At 38.4% G+C, this 18,190-nt stretch overlaps 1 protein-coding gene across 1 annotated transcript; it reads right to left on the bottom strand.

Moving 5' to 3' along the window:
* Positions 1-2,146: 2,146 nt before the first annotated feature.
* LOC129505241 (glucose-6-phosphate isomerase-like) lies at positions 2,147-5,860 on the bottom strand. The gene is given in 5 exon segments (XM_055318195.1): positions 2,147-2,788; positions 2,790-3,683; positions 3,685-3,793; positions 3,796-4,104; positions 5,824-5,860. Coding segments are annotated over 5 exon segments (1,725 nt in total). The 3' UTR covers positions 2,147-2,412.
* Between the last annotated feature and the right edge of the window lie 12,330 nt (positions 5,861-18,190).

Below are 18,190 nucleotides of genomic sequence, written 5' to 3'. Positions count from 1 at the left end.
TTTCAGGATCACTCATGCTATGGCATGTGTCATCAGTACTTCATTCTTTTTTATTGGTGAATAATAGTCCACTGGTAGATATAAAACATTTTATTTATCCATTCTTCAGGTGATGGGCATTTGTTTTCTTTCTACTTTTGCATGTCATGAATATGAATAGTGCTGCTATGAACATTTGCATACAAGTTTTTGTGTGGACCACTGTTTTCATTTCTCTTGGGTATATATAGGAGGTATAGTAGAATTGCTAGGCCCCATGCTAATTCTATATTTAACTTTTTAAGAAACCACTAAACTGTTTTCCATAGCTACTGCACCATTTTACATTACGAAGGGCAATGCATAAGGGTTCCAATTTCTTCACATCCTTCCTAATATTTGCTATTTTCCATTTTGTTGAGAATAGCATCATACGTGATACCTCATTGTAGTTTTAATTTGCATTTCTCTAATAATTAATGGTTGTGAATATCTTCTTATGTATATAATGACCATCTCTATCTGTTGGATAAATGTCTATTCGAATCCCTGTCTGTTTTTTAATTGGGTTGTTTGCATTTTTGTTGTCAAGTTTAAAGATAGTTTCTATATTCTGGGTAAAAGACTTGATAAGATATATGACTTGCATGTATTTTCTCCTATTCTGTGGATTGTCTTTATGTTCTTGGTATTATTTTTTTTATTTATTTTTTTTTAATTTTTATTTTATTTATGATAGTCACACAGAGAGAGAGAGAGGCAGAGATACAGCAGAGGGAGAAGCAGGCTCCATGCACCGGGAGCCCGACGTGGGATTCGATCCCGGGTCTCCAGGATCGCGCCCTGGGCCAAAGGCAGGCACCAAACCGGTGCGCCACCCAGGGATCCCTGTTCTTGGTATTATTAATTGATGTACAAAAGTTTTTAATTTTTATGAAGTCCATTTTATTTTCCCTTAGTTGCTTTTTAAGAAACTGTTTACATTTTATTTTACAATACAGTTAAAAAATGGTTTCCTAACCCAAAATCATGACTATTTTCACCTATATTTTCTTCTAGAGTTTTGTAATTTTAGCTCTTACATTAACATCTTTGATACATTGAATTAACTTTTTGTATATGGTGTGAAATAGGTGTCCAAATTTATTCTTTTGAATGTGATAAACAATTAACTCAACACCATTTGCTGGAAAGACTATTCTTTTTTCTCATTGAATAGCCTTGGCACCTTTGTCAAAAATCAACTGACCAAAGATATATGGATTTATTTTTGGACTCTCAATCCAATTCCATTACTCTATGTATCAATCCCTACATCAATGCCACACTATTTTGACTACACTAATTTTGCTCTGAGTTTTGAAGCCAGGAAGTGGCTCCTATTTTGTTCTAATTTTTCCTTTCTTAAAAAATTATTATTCAGGATATCTTGCAATTTAGACTATGAATTTTGGTATCAACTTGTCCATTTCTGTAAAATGGCCATTGGAATTTTGATAGAGATTGTATTGAATCCACAGATCAATTTTGTGAGTATTGCCATCTTAACAGTATTTTATTAAAAATATTTTATTTATTTATTCATGAGACACACACACACACACACACACACAGGCAAAGACACAGGCAGACAGAGAAGCAGGTCCCATGCAGGGACCCTGACGTGGGACTCGATCTCAGGTCTCCAGGATCACGCCCTGGGCTGAAGGCAGCACTAAACTGCCAAGCCACTGGGGCCGTCCCCATCTTAACAGTATTAAACCTTTCATTCGTGAGCACAGGATGACTTTCTACTTACATAGGTCTTCTTTAGTTCCTTTCCAAAATATTTTCTAGTTTTCAATGCACATGCCTTGCACTTCTTCAGTTAAATTTATTAGTAGGTACTTTTTTCTTAATGCAATATAAATAGAATTTAATCATAATGTATAATCCGTTTAATGTGCTGCCAGCCTCAGTCTGTTAATATGTTATTAGGGATTTTTGCATGCATACTCATAAGGGATAGTCTTTCATAGTTTTCTTATAATGTTTTCAACATCATGGTAATACTGATCTAATGGAGTTGGTAAATTTTACCTTTTCTTTATTTTTGGGAGGAGTTTGAGAAAGATTGGTTTTTATTTTTTATTTTTTATTTTTATTTATTTATTTATTTATTTTTCCTTTGTGGCATCTTTATTTTTCTATCTGGTACACGAACAAAGCGAACACAGTCAGAAAAATCAGCTGCACTGGAACACTTCAGCCAATCATAAAACAGAGGGCACACGGACATGGATGGGCAGGGGTGGCAATTCCAGACCGGCTTCCCCCAAAGGGCTTGTGCTCCAAGCCCGCAACCAGAGGGTGCTCTGGGAAAGACTGTGCAGTGCATCTCTGGTGAGGAGAGACAAGGACCAGTTACAACAGGGACTGCAGCCGGGCATGAGTTTATTGGCTTCTGGCCTCACGCTCCTGCTTGATGAAGTTGATTAGTCCGTTCATGGAAGAGTTGTGAGAGGTGACTGGGCTACTGCCATCAAGTTCAGGCTCAATTTTCTTGGCCAGCTGTTTTCCCAGCTCCACCCCCCACTGGTCAAAGCTGGTGATGTCCCAGATGACACCCTGAACGAAGATCTTGTGCTCGTACATGGCAATCAAGGCTCCCAGAATGAATGGCGTGAGCTTGGTGAACACAATAGAGTTTGTTGGGCGATTTCCTTCAAAGACCTTGTGTGGCAACAGCTTCTCTAAGTCCTCTGGACTCTTTCCTGCGGCCTGCAGCTCCTTCCGGGCCTCCTCTGTGGACTTCTCCTTCATCAGGGCCTGTTTGGGCCAAAAAGTTGGCCAGGAGGATCTTGTGATGCAGACCCTTCCTTATTGGGTGCTGGGTCTGGATGGGGATGAGGAAGTCACAGGGTATCATCTTGGTGCCTTGGTGGATGAGCTGATAGAAGGCATGCTGGCCATTGGTCCCTGGCTCCCCCCACACAATGGGGCCCGTCTGGTGGTCCACACGAGTGCCGGGCTTGGTGATGTTGGACTCCATGTCACCCTGCTGGAAGTAGGCAGCAAAGTGGTGCAGGTACTGGTCGTAGGGCAGCACGGCCTGCGTCTCACACCCAAAGCAGTTGATGTACCAGATGCCCAGCAGAGCCAGCAGGACAGGAGCGTTCTTCTCCAGGGGCCTCGTACGGAAGTGCTGGTCCATCCAGGGAGCCCCTGAGAACAGCTGCTCGAAGTTGTCAAATCCCACGTGCAGTGCAATGGAGAGTCCAATGGCTGACCACAGCGAGTAGCGTCCTCCCACCCAATCCCAGAACTCGAACATGTTTTGAGGGTCAATCCCAAACTCCTTCGCTTTGGTCGTGTTGGTAGACAGGGCGACAAAGTGCTTCGCGACTGCAGAAGGATCCTTGGCCGACAGGAGAAACCACTCCTTCGCCGTCTCCGCATTTGTATTGGTCTCCTGGGTGGTAGAGGTCTTGGGGGCAATGATGAACAGAGAGGACTCAGGGTTCAGGGTGGCCAGGGTTTTGGAAACGTGGGTCCCGTCGATGTTGGAGACAAACCAGACCCGGGGTCCTCCTGAAGAGTACGGCTTACGGGCTTCAGTCACCGTGAGGGGCCCCAGGTCAGAGCCGCCAATGCCGATGTTAACGACGTGGGTGATGGGCTTGCCCGAGTACCCCTTCCACTCACCGCTGCGGACGCGCTGGCAGAGACTTCATCTTCTCCAGGACCCTGTTGACCTCCGGCATCACATCCTTGCCATCCACCAGAATGGGTGTGTTTGACCTGTCCCGCAGGGCCACATGCAGCACCGCCCGACCTCCGTGAAGCCACTGGACATGCGCTCCCGGGCAGCCTCTGCACCCCTGGACTGGGCCAGGTCCCCCAGCATCTGCATCACGGTGTCGGTCACAAGGTTCTTGGAGTAATCCACTAGAATACGCCCATGGTTGGTGTTCAGGTTCAAGCTGAAGCGTTCCTTGCCCCCCTCGAAAAGGCGGCGCAGGGTGAGGTCAGAGCCCTGCTCGCGATGCCACTTCTGCAGCTTCTGGAACTGCGGGTTCTGGGTGAGCGCGGCCTGGCGAGGGCAGCGGGGCGCACGGGCTCCGACCGGCTCGCGGGAGGAAGAGGCTGGTTTTGATTTTTTAAATGTTTGATAGAATGCACCAGTGAAGCCATCTGGTCCTAAACTTTTGTTGTTGTTGGAAGTTTTTTTTGTATATTGACAAGATCTGTTTACTTTTTATAGGTCCATTCAGATTTTCTCTTTTTTTCTTCTTAAATCTCACTAAATGTTTGTCAATCTTGTTAATCCTTTCGAAGAACCAACCTTTGGTTTCATCAATTTGTTTCCATTTCAATTTAATTCACTTCACTAAAATCCTAATTATCTCCTTCTGTTGGCTTGCTTTGGGGTTAGCTTGCCCTTCTTCCGCACCTTTAAGGTGGAAGTGTAAGTTACTGATTTACAATCTCTCTTCCTTTCTAATGTAGACATTTATAGGTAAAAGTTTCTCTCTGTGCACTGCTCTCATTGCGTCCTCTAAGTTTTGGATTCATTTAACTCTTCAAGTATATTTAAGACAGTTGAATTAATATCTTTGTCTATTAAGTCCAATCTCTAGGCTCCCTCAAGGACAATTTCTATTAATGTCTTTATTTTCTGTGAGTTGATTATACTTTCTTGTTCCTTTGTAGGCCTCATATTTTTGGAGTTACTGAAACCTGTACACTTGGAATGTTTTAATGTGGCAATTCTGAATGTCAGATTTTCCCCTTGCAAGGGTTTCTTGTTTCTGTTAAATTGTTGTATATTTGTTTAAGGATCATCCCAGTCTAATTTTGTAAAGTCTATAGTCTTTGTCATGTGTGGCCACTGAAGTCTGTATTTTATTAGCTCAGTGGTTAGCTAGTAATTAGAGATTTTAACACTTGCATAAAAAACAAAAAGAAAATGATTCAATCTTTGAGATTTGTGTATGTGTTGGGGCACGCCTTTATTTATTTTTTTAAATTTTTATTTATTTATGATAGAGAGAGAGAGAGAGCAGAGACACAGGCAGAGGGAGAAGCAGGCTCCATGCACCAGGAGCCCGATGTGGGATTCATCCCAGGTCTCCAGGATCCCACCCTGGGCCAAAGGCAGGTGCCAAACTGCTGCACCACCCAGGGATCCCTGGGGCACACCTTTAATATCAGGTCTGCTTTCACTGAACTTGAAGGTCAGATGGGCATGAAAGTTAGGGCCTTCTCACATCTATTCTGAGCATACACATGGCCTTCTAGATTTTTAGGAATATGTCAGAGTTTTTCACATTCCTTTTTCTCTAAGCTTCTCATTATCCAGTCTTTCACCCTAGGCACCTGGTTACTCCATTGTTCATCTCTACTCTCATCCATTGCCCAAGGCAAGAGAAACTAATACATTTTTCTTTAAATGTTTTTGACAAATGCCACACCTCAGCACTGGGAGACTTCAGAGTTAGGTGAGATAAAGCAAACCCTTTGAGCCTGTCCTCCAGAGAACCACCACAAGTCAGAATGAACTATCACAATTCTTTGAGAATATAGCTCATTCCACTATTCTCTGGCACAAGAATCTGTGTTGGCTATGGGCTATTGTTCATGGCCACTGCCAAGCAGTGGGGCAAGGGATATGACCAGGAAAAGTTAAAATGTCAGAAAGTTGTGTACCAAGATTCAACTTTCTTGTTTTCCTCAATAAAGTGTTTCCCTGGTTGCTTCAAGCTTTTGGTTAATTTCCAGAGTTCCAAAAAACTTGGTTCTGATAGTTTTTGCTAGTTTATTTGCTTGCTTTTGCAGAGGAATGAACTTTTTTTGAATTCTCACCTCTGCCATTTTTGCTGACATCACTCCATTTGATCATTTTTGACAAGTGTATAAATTGTGTGCCCACCACCATAAGAAAAATGTGATGAAAAGGAGTTAGAGTCAGGTCTCATTCCAACTCATTTCATAATAATCCTAACATTCTCATAAAATGTGAGTAATAAGAAGTACATAAATGATAAGTATTAAAGAGAGAAAAAGAGCAAACATCATAGTTTGGAAAATAGTGCCCAGGAGAATTATGTAAAGGTCATAGAATATGAATAAATATTAATGCACTTATCATGCAAAATTGGAAAAAACGTGCTGTTACAACTGAAATATTATTCAAAGACAAGCATTGTAATTAAGAGTTTCCTTTTCCCACGGCAGTGGTAAAAAAAAATGCAGGTTTATTCTTAGCCTTTATCCAGTTCATAATCATTTTAAAAATTCAAATGTAATTCTTGTTCCAATAATGCTTAAAGACTGAATGAATAGCTAGTTAATTTCTTGAAAGCATGGCATTCGATCTGCTAAACATTCATATTTCTGTCTAGCATGTTCAGGAATGCTATAGTGTCAATTAACTATTTCAACCCTCAGAAATTCAGAGCTAACTGAAAACATTGTCAGTTCACCTACTCTCAGGGAAATTAAACATTTTTTGGATGATCTATAGGTAACTAGCATTTATATTTGGGTTAAAGTGTTCTTCTTTTTCCCTTCAGACCTCCACTGCATTATTCTAATTTATGAGACTCATTTTTGGGGACTACTTTCCATTTTGAGACCTGGGATCAACATGGACCCAACATAGCAACTCTGTTCACTAATATTTGCTCCGAACTACTACGAGATGTAAATTCTGGCAAACACTTTGAGAGGTAGCTTGTTTCTAATCCACATGTCAGACAAGTGATTGTCTCAGGTTTAGTGTCCCAAAGAGCCTCCTAAAATATGACTGGATTCAGAAATCTGATAGATCCTAACTCTAATATGTGTTTTCTCCAGTTTACTTTGCATTTTAAGTCTTGCTTGTGGCAAAAGTACATATTAAAAGAAATTTATTTGGGTTATAAGGAAAAACATAGGAAAACGAATCTCTAATTTTATATTTTTCTGTACCAAACAACAAAAACTTTTAAGGATGATGTAGTTAAGCTCGATTTTCCTTACTGACTGAAAAAGTTAACAATAAATGAGAGAAATTCAGAAAGATCATTAGCTGATTGGGTTAAAGTTAAAGAATTGCTTTGATTTCCATAGATAAATAAGCAGAATAAACATTAAAATAATGCACGTGAAGCATTTTCGAATTTTGCAAGTTTGTGAAGTAAAATGTCAAAGCAAATTAGGTCATGGATAAAAGAGCATTAAGAAACGCACATTAATATTTATATCAAAAAAGTACCTTGCTATGTGGAAAGTCAGCCATAAGTGCTATAAATATACAAAGAATATTTGTACAAATTATTTCTTTATCATATACAAATTATTTCTTTACCAATAAAAATGATATGATAAGCAGTGTGAGCAGACGAATTGTGGTCTTTGCCAGTGACAATAGGAGAGGTTACTTTTCCTAATACTCCAAGTATAAACGTTTTAGTCTTTTATTTTTTATTTTTTATTTATTTATGATAGTCACAGAGAGAGAGAGAGAGAGAGAGGCGGAGACACAGGCAGAGGGAGAAGCAGGCTCCATGCACCGGAAGCCCGATGTGGGATTCGATCCCGGGTCTCCAGGATCGCGCCCTGGGCCAAAGGCAGGCACCAAACCGCTATGCCACCTGGGGATCCCCAACATTTAAGTCTTTATGGACACAATGTCTTGCTCTCCCCAAGCTCCTCCACAAATTTTGCATGTTGTTAGACAAATAATGGCTTTTCAGTAAAGGCTAATTGAAATAACCTGAATTCGGATCAAAATCATATAATTCATATTATTATTAATTATTATTATTATTATTATCTTGGCCAGTAGGGAAGGGGACAAAGTAGCAGTAAGAAATCTCTATGCTGAGAAGATCTTAAATTTAAAGCAGGGGGAAAAGAAAGGCTTTAGAGATGCTAATATGTTATATGATTTCTAAGGCAAACATCTGGGATTTTCGTATTGGTATAGCTACAGACATAAAACTACTATTTACCATTCTATATGTTTTTTGCTTTTGTGCCTTTTCATAGACTTCTTTTTGATCTAAGAGTGTTTCCCTCAATTCTTTGCCTGGTTAACTGTTATTTCTTATTCAAGACTCAGTTGAACAGTTTAACTTTCACCTTTATTGTTCAGGCTAAGTTAAATGGTTCTCTTTCTGTACACTTGAATGAGTTTTTGTCTCTTTCCAATAACTTGTGAAAGCTTCAGGAAAACTAATAATTTTTGTTTCTCTTGTGTCTCTTCTAGTCTTTGGAACACAGTAGACATTTTATTACTATTGTTTAATGCTTAAAAAAGAAATTACAATTCTACTTTGCACATAGTTATTTCCATATTTAAACCTGATAGTATATTTTAGTAATAAAGATAATATTGTTTCTTAGACAAAATGGAATTATTTATCCATCGATAGGATATGTTTTGTTTTTTGTTTTGTGTAGTTTCACAAAATGTCCTAAACTTCCAATCAATAAAAAGGTTTTGGATGGGGTGGAGTAAATTTAGCATTGATCTCTCCTCAGCAAAAAAGTTTGAAGTTACAAAGAAAACATGAGGCAGAAATGCGAGTCTGATCTCCAATAAAACCAGGAGAGAGCTAACATTGAACCATAAAATCAGAATAAGGGTTAAAATTACACAAAGGCTGAAGAACGTACAGAAGGAAGATAGCCACTGCAGCAGATCACAGAAAAAGCTGGCACAGCATACTTCTCCAGTATGCTTATTGGAGACCTTATTATGGCAAGAGAAATGGCCTACAGGAGCTGGTAAGCATATCTGAATTTGGTTTGATACTGAGGAGAAGTTCAGTATTGCCACATGGGTCATATTTGTAAAAAGCTCTCAGTCAAAGAGCCTGGGCTACAGAATCTCCACATTGTGACCAACCTAATCATGCTAAATTAGGGGCTACCATAATGTAAAGACTAAAAGAAAAATTATTTACATCATCATTCTAGGTCATCAGAAGAATCTCTGCTGGTTAAAATATGATCCTGCCCTTCTCTGACACAAATCTAAAAATAGCTCATCGGGAAGAAATGATATCCCTCAATAATTAGCAATATTGTAAAAAAAATAGAATTTATAGAAAGACGCATGCAATAGAATATATAGAAAAATATAAGTAGAATTTATAGAAAACAATATTGTAAAAAATAATAGAATTTATAGAAAGCAAGAGAGGTGAGGAAGAAAAAACAAATGGCAAATTATACATATTTAACAGAAAAATCTTGCCATGAAACACATGAAAGTTGTGATCAAACATCTTCCCATGAATTAAAAAAAATATTCATTAGTACATGTCAGGAAAGAAATATAAGAAAAATTAATTCAGAAAGTAAAAGAAAAATTAATGCAAAAGTCAAAAGTCTTCATACTCCAAAGCAGCCTCTTTGAACATGCGATGGAAAAAAAGTCCACAATTTCAATGGTAACAAACATGTATGTTAATGTATGAAATACATTATACATGTATGCCATGTATGAAATATTTAGGACAAAATGTAAAAAGAAATATTCATGATCCGTAAAAAAAATAAATAATCCATAAAATGTTACTATAAGATCCAAAAGGCAACTTAAAAAAATGGAAAGTCATATTTTTTTGGAAATTTACTCACTATCATATCTCATGCTCTCATCGACATATAGATGTCAATTCTGCCTGACTTAACATATAAAACTAGTGTTACTCCCTCCCAAAAAAATTATTGAGACAATCTAATTCTTAAATTCATACAGGAAACATAAACTAGCAATAGTAACCAAAATACTCTGAAGAGTCATGAGAATTGACTTGCCCTACCAGGTATCAGAATGCATTATAAAGTGATAAGAATTAAAATAGTTTTACACTGGCACATGAATATACAAATCAATAAAACAGAATAAAAAACACACCATAGTACACAAACATATAAAAAATGGATACTATCAACATTTTTTTAAGATTTTATTTATTCATGAGAGGCACAAATCGAGGCAGAGACACAGGCAGAAGGAGAAGCAGGCTCCTTCTGGGGAGTCAAATGCTGAGCTCGATCCCAGGATCCTGGGATCATGACCTGAGCCAAAGGGAAACACTCAACCACTGAGCCACCCAGGTGCCCTGATACTATCAATGTTTTAGTATAAGAAGGCAATATTATTTGTAAAATATCTATAAGATAACAGAATAGAAAAGTTGTTTAGTAAAATAATCAAAATGCTCAATCTTAAAACTCTACTTTTTTTTTTTATTTTTATTTTTTTTATTTTTTTATTTTATGATAGTCACACACAGAGAGAGAGGCAGAGACACAGGCAGTGGGAGAAGCAGGCTCCATGCACCGGGAGCCCGACGTGGGATTCGATCCCGGGTCTCCAGGATCACGCCCTGGGCCAAAGGCAGGCGCCAAACCGCTGCGCCACCCAGGGATCCCAAAAACTCTACTTTTTATTCCAAATGAATCTTGGATAAGTCAAAGATATAAATGTAAAAATAAAAATGCAATCATAAATTATTAGAAAAAATGGACTTTTTTTTATTCCAGGAAAGTTATGTCTTTTTAAAGTATGAAATAATTCTTTGAAGTCATTAAAAGAAATAATTGATTAAATCCACTGCATAAAAATAATGTCTTCATGATTCAAAATAAAGAATGTCAGAAGACAAATGCTAATCTGAGAAAGAATAATTAACAATTTTTAGACTATCAAAGGGCCAGATTTAACATGAAAAAGTTTCCTACAGATCCATAAGCCAAAGTCTGGCAATACAATAGAAAAATGTGCAAAAAGATATGAAAAAACACTTCATGGAAAAGGAAAACAAATAAAAATTCAGACTGAAACTACAATGAAACACTGTTTTCACCTCGTAGATTGGCAAAAAATCAAATATATGTTGGCAAAATCTGATGATGTACCATGTTGGCGAGGATATGGAGGAAACAGACATTCTCACACATTGCTGGTGAGAATGTAAATTAAGGCAACTCTCTATAATGGGCAATTTGACAGTAACAATTAAAATGACATATTTTACAGGGCACCACTGTGGTGCCTGTAGTTAAGTGTCCAACTCTTGGTTTCGGCACAGGTCACAATCTCAGGGTCACCGGATTGGGTCCCATGTGTGGGCTCTATGCTCAGCAAGGAGTCGGCTTGAATTTTCTCTCTCTGCCCCTCCCCCCTCTCAAAAATAAATAAATCTAAAGAAATAAAATGACAGATATTTTTAAATTCCAGTATTTCATTTCAAAAAATTTATCCAATTAGGGATCCCTGGATGGTGCAGTGGTTTGGCGCCTGCCTTTGGCCCAGGGCGCGATCCTGGAGACCCAGGATCGAATCCCACGTCGGGCTCCCGGTGCATGGAGCCTGCTTCTCCCTCTGCCTGTGTCTCTGCCTCTCTCTCTCTCTCTCTCTCTCTCTCTCTGTGACTATCATAAATAAAAAAAAAATAAAAAAAATTATCCAATTGAAAACTCACAGATTTGCAACTTGATATGCAAGATATTCTGCGTGGCAAATGACTTGCAATCACTTAATTGTACAACTTAAAGATTGATCAAGTAAATTTGTTACCTCTATATATTAGAGAAATGTTCGGCCATTTAGAAAGAATGGAGTAATATTTATAAACTGAGATTTAAAAAGCTGCAAAATTAAGTGGAAAACCCCTCCATATTAAATGATATATTTAGTAAGCTGAAATTTGCATTTAAACAAGGAAAAAATATATATATGCTGTATTTACTCATATTTACACAGAATATTTCTGAACACTCAAGGATATAACAGCAGTGGTTACATCTGGAGAAAAAAACACGAAGCCTGGGAAGCAGGGTAATAGAAGAAATTTCCTTTTACAGGGTATTTTATGCATTTTGAATTTTAGACCATCGGTTGATTTATGTATTTACCTACTTATTTTAAAAAGGTAAGACTAGCAGTAGGAGCAGCACAGAATAGTAAAGATAAATTACTCGGTAATTAGGATCCAGACCACATAGAGCCACCCAAATTGCCACTTCCTGATTGGGTGACTTTGGGCAAAGTATTTAAATTCTATGTGACCTATTTTCCCCATCTTTAGAATGTGTATAATAATCACATGTACCCCTATAAATCTATTATAAAGACTAAACTAATGAATGCATGGATGACAATCAGACTACTTGACATAGAAAAGTGCTTTATTAGTATTTTCTCATTAAAATAGTAAGAGTAAAACACACAGGGATGCAGACACATCAGGTATCTGTAATAAAGCAGGGCTGACAGGACTCTGAGTATTAGGATATCTTAGAAAAAGAGATCACAGCCACGTTGGATTCAAGACCAGAATTTAGTGTCTGGGACAGCCACTGAACTTCAGAGGAAGAGAATTTAGATGTTTATTGACTTAGTTTTGGCCAACTTGGTCTTGCAGTTGCTGTTCCAAAAGGAACCAGACATGCACACTCTCATACACGCCCCCCCACACACACACGCAAACACACACACACACACATAACCCCCACCAATATTACAAGGTGTGAATATAATATTGGGTTTAGGGATAAAAATGTATTGGCTGGCAAGCAGAAAAACACACAAGGTCATGTAGCTCTGATTATCTCAGAATGCATAAGCCAGAGAGAGCTGGACAGAATGCACTGTGGCAGGGTTCCAGAAGAGGGACCCAGCTTCCAGAGGGGCCAAGAACACAGTGGAAACATCCTCGTCTAAGAAATAGTCTTAGAAATGGAAGCTTCCTGAGCTCAGCCTCTAGTGCCAGCTTTTGACTGAGCCATTGAGAAAGGAGGAAATGGGCTTCAACGGTTATGATTTCACATTCTTTATGTGTCCTCCCCACAGAATTAGGTGCTAATGAGGGTAGGAAGTTCTGTAAGTGAAATCCCGTCACTTCCTTAATGTATTTGTCTAATTGGCAAGTGGCTATGGTCTGGTCACATTGAGAAATTTAGTTCAGTTTAGGATTCATCTTGGTGTTTCAAGAATTCTAGATTCTATACCTGCAAAGGCATATATACCGCTCTTCCCATCCCTTGAAATGTTAAATTCAAGAGGCTCCATTGCTTTGAATAATTATGCAATTCAAATTGAAAGTAGGTCTTCATCGTTAGGTAAGAATTAAAGAGCAAACAACAAAGACTTCTTAATCCCTCATGTGTATACAGATTCAAGTAAGATCTGTTGGATCACCACTACAGACAAGATACTCACAAAAATCTTCTTAAGATGCTCCCTTACTGAAACAAGAATGCAGAGGGTAAGACATAAATTCAACTCAGTGGTCTTGCTTTGAGTTGAGGCTTAGGCTGCCCCCAAAATTCTTCTCACTGGCTTTCCCTGCTATTCATCGAAAGGATGAACTCCTAACATTTTATTTCTTTATATTCCACCACTTCTAATCCCTGGCACATTTTCCACATTGAAATACAGTGGCTATTTGTTTGTTTGTTTGTTGTCTCCTGGACCTGTCTCTTAACAGTCTTTATTTGGTTTCTTCAAAACAGAGAAAAAATACATTTGCTTAGGTCTTACTTCTATGCTAGCCTCTCTGGTTTCCTTGTTCTAAATTAAAGTTGTCTATCACCTATTGCCTCAAATAATCTCCTTTTATTAACATAGGCAGGGGCAAATAGACATCTGTGACTGAGGAGGAAATAGAATTGCTCATAAGAATGAAAAGAGATATTCAGATGTTCCTAGCATAGAGTAGTAAGAAAATAAGATTTCAACTTTAACCTTCCAGCCAACTATATACTCTGCCTCACTCACTTTCCTTAAAATACAATCTAGTTTGACTATTCAGCAATTCTGACCTAGCAAATTAAAATTCTGTTTTTGATCAGTGTTTTGTTTTTTGTTTTTGGTGTTTTGGGTTTGGGTTTGTGTGTGTGTGTGTGTATGTGTGTGTGTGTGTGAAAGAGAGAGAGAGATTTTGGAGATCGGTAAAGAGTTCTATAGGATTAATATAGAAATTGATGTTTGAAGCTTTCTTAATCTGGAAAAAAGTGGTTATGAATAAGGATGTACAAGTCACTATCAATTTTCTTCAAGCTGGTCTATGCCTGTTTATCCTTTTGTCGTATGTGATGACACGCATTGCAGTCTATGTGAAAATGTCTCATCCGCCAGTAGGAAAAGCTTAATAATTTATTTGCAGTCCATCTTCCTCTAGACAAGTGCATGCCATGTATTTGCTGAGTTGTGTAACCAGCTCTCGGAGCAGGCACATGGTCGGCTGCAAATTCTTCTTTCTGACATCTTTCCATTTTTCATGGTATTGATATTTAGCCCCCAAATGCCTGTTCTGCATTTTCAAAACAAAACAGAAGTGAAGAATCAATTGTGTGTCATTGGGAGGAAATGTCGTGACCTTGATTATTAACTGTCGTTTTTGAAGGAGAAATTATAGATGTGAAATTCTTCAGGGTCACATTGAACACATAGCACATCTAATTCAGAAGGGCATGTTCTGTTCTCTGGGTAAGTTCTTAGAATTCTCAGCCTAAATTGAGAGGGAACCCTGAAGTCATTCGTTGTTCTGTGGTCAAAACTCTTTGCTCCTATGCAAGGATCATATACTGAGAGAGCCCTGTTTTGGATAAGGGGGAGATGTGTTTGTAAAAAGATCTCAATTAATTTGACCTTGAAGAAAAGTCAAGAAAATTATTGAACTTACTTACGTTTTGCTTCCTTCCTTCTTTCCTTCTTCTTTTCTCCTTCTTTTTATTTCTTTGTCTTTCTTCTTTCTTTCTTTCTTTCTTTCTTTTTCTTTCTCTTTCTCTCCTTCCCTTATTCCCTTCTTTCATATTTATTTGTTTTTTATTTTTTACTAACTACTTCCATTTTTAAACCTCTTGGAGCTTATTAATGTGATGATCTTTTGCTTTAGAATGGAATATAAAATAATCAAATGAAAACCTACCCAATGGGCATCAGTTTGGTGACCATCCAAATAACCTTATATAAGGCCTCTTTGCTCTAGTCTTAGGGCATAGCCTCCAAGAACAGTATTGTAGAAAGCCCTGATGGGCTTCTATATTCTCCTATAGTCATGTCATCTTTACCTTCCTTTTGTCTTCTTGAATCAATAAATTCGAAAAGGCTATGAGCATACAACACTTGTCTGTGGGGAAATCCAACAGAGCCTCCAGAAAGTAAAACCCGAAGAAAGCCAAAAAATTGCCAAAGCATATAAAATTACTTCATGGAATGTTCTGATTAGTATCACCCTGGATTTATTCAGACACATGATGAGTGCTTATGGCCATGGCTCAAAAACTTATTTGGCACAATACAATTGCATTCACTCCTCTACCTATTCTCTGCAGAAATTTCACTAATTGACTAAATGTAATATGCCAGCCACACTGAGAAGCATGATGTCTGAAACTCCTTTATGGTGCCTGTGCAGGATACTAAAGGACTAGTATCTAGTGTTTTTCAGAGTTGACACATTTCTTATATTTTTATGGTCACTTTTAGAAAATGTGAAAAATATTTTTTTGTATGCAGAATCACATGTCGATTACCTTGGGAAGACGTTTTAACATTCTTTAGGGATCGAAATCCTTAAATGTGGCTTGGCATGTGGTTCTTGTGGTTGGTTAGCTGTGCAACCTATGCAGAGATTTTCCACCATAAGTGACTTTTCTTCTAATATCTGATTACCATATATTCATATTCTACAAAATATTTAGTTGTTCCTGGTCATTATATTGAAAGGAAATAAGTTGGCTCCAGCATTCTGAGAGACACATGGCCCATCTGTAGCAATGCAGTACCTGTTTGAACAGTTATAATCCCACCCAACCATCCCAGTTTTTCTTCCTGTCTTTACCACTCGGGTTCTTGATGAGAGCCCTGTGGAACACATTCAAAGATGAAAAGGTGTAAGGGAAAAAGAATGGAGACAAATCCAAAATACTAAGATAATATAAGTAAACTGTTTTAGCAGCAGACTGAAAAATCATACTTGCATAAGCCATAAGAAAAATTCTATAGCAAAGTGCCAAGATTGTGGAGGGTCAGAAATTTTATCCTATTTGTACCTAACAAGTTAGCCTGCCATTTTCATAAAGTATGGCATTTTATTAGTGTACTAATCTTTTCCTGATTTAGTTGATATTTCAACTAATCACTTGGCTTCTTTTAGACTCACTGTATAACCTTTTGTACCCTGGGCAGCATGGAAATACATGGTAGATTTCTCATTTAAAAGGAATTGTCTCACTCTACATATATTATAAACATGCACATCTATATATAAGCATGTTCACTTGGGTTCTTATAAAAAACACATTTTCTCCTGGAAAATGTTAATTTCATAATCATAGAGGGAAAAATCTTTAAAATACCAAATGACACATCTATATTTGTCCCATAAGAAGGAAAAATGTCACCCTTTTTTTGAATTTTATATTTGAATAATTGTACAATTGAATCAATCCTATGTTTAATGAAATTGAATTACTGAATGGTGGTGACATCTTGACGTACTCCGTAGGGAGTAAACAAAGGGAGTAAAATAGATGAAGCACTGTTTCTCACATCTTTATTTTGTAGCAGACTCCATTAGCAACAAGAAGATTATGAACTGGTTTGACAATTAGACCTGGTAGTTGTATCAATAGAAAGTGTTTAATAAATACTCCATGGTGAGCAACGCTCTCTGAAACCAGATACTGGCAGTAGGAGTTAGAGGTTAGTTTTCTACCTCGCATAAATAAATGTAATATGTCAGCTGGACAGAAAAAAAAATTACAAAAAATAATTTCTCAGCATGAGCTTTGAAAGTAACTCCATCATTATCATTGCTCATGAAAAACTATTTAGAGAGTTTCCTTCAAAACAAACATTATTGAAAAACTAAATACAATTGATACATTTCTTGACTAATAAAAAAAAAAACTTGATACCTTAAGGCCATAAGGTCTGAAATTTCCTTCATCATTAACACTGATTCGTTTTGCTTTTACATTAAGTGTGCAGTGTCCGCCAAATACAGTGGGAACCAACAACGCAACAACTTCCAAACCCACCACTCAGAAACCAATCACCTCCGGCAAGCTCCATACCTCACAACCAATCTATGCCCTTCCACTGACCAGCTTCCAACCCCAACCACCCCAGCATCAAAACCCCCCACAAACACAGTCGAACACCCATCTAAACCCCCATACAACAAATCTAACCCACGAACCAATCCCCATCTCCGTCTCCTCAGGTCACACCCCCACTCCCCACCACCCCAGCAACACTGCCCAGTCACACCGTAAGTCCTCACACAACTACACCCCCATTACCCCGCAATACCCCATCAAAATTGCACACCCCCCCATACCCAACTTTCCCCAACCCCATACCAAACCCCTTAATACCATAAATCCGTAAACTTCCCACAAGTAAGTACCAACAAAAACCCCCCCACCCCCACACCCACTATCACTACAATCACGAACTAACGCCCCCCCCCACCCTCCCCAACAACACCCACATCCACATCCCCCCAATACTTAACCTAGCAAATCGCAACGCCTGATCACCATACCCCATGAAAAAATACACCAAAAAACCCCCACATCAAAGACCAAAACTCCTCAGCCCGCCCCCCCCCTCTCCTCTGTCCTCATATACAAAAATCAATCCCAAAAGTAATCCCCCACAGAGTTTAACATATACAGGAACCAGCCTAAGGTACCCAGCCATACCATTGACCTAGTGACCAAAAGTATACCATTTCAATATCACCAGCCCACACCGTGTCCCAAAAACAAGGCCCATCAAAAATAAAAAAAACCTCTAACAAACGTACAATTAAACTAAGCCCTCGCCGCTCACGCCGGATTACGCCCGTCGCTTGCCGCTTCGCCGCCGTCTCCCACCAACTTCAGATCGACCCCAGGCCTGGGCAGTATCCCAGGATACTGAGAATCATAACCTGTGCTGAAGGCAGATGCTTAACCAAGGGAGCCACCCAGGGACCCTAAGGCATCTTTTTTCAAATGAGACTCTTCACCTCATACCTTAAATCTAATGATCCAAATAATCCAAATAGTTCCATATTTCTTTTTTACTGGTTGTTTTTCAAAATGTATGCCACTGTGGTTTTTAAATAGCCTTACTCTTTGTAGTGTATTTTGATGCAAACATTGTGAATGGATTATCTCGCTAATAAGTTGTCCCCTTTGGGGAATTTCAGAAGATCATCTCATCTACACT

Source organism: Nyctereutes procyonoides, unplaced genomic scaffold, assembly GCF_905146905.1.
Source record: "Nyctereutes procyonoides isolate TBG_1078 unplaced genomic scaffold, NYPRO_anot_genome, whole genome shotgun sequence".
Classification (NCBI taxonomy): domain Eukaryota; kingdom Metazoa; phylum Chordata; class Mammalia; order Carnivora; family Canidae; genus Nyctereutes; species Nyctereutes procyonoides.
Note: the sequence above shows the minus strand (reverse complement) of the source record. Positions and strands in the feature narration are given on the sequence as shown.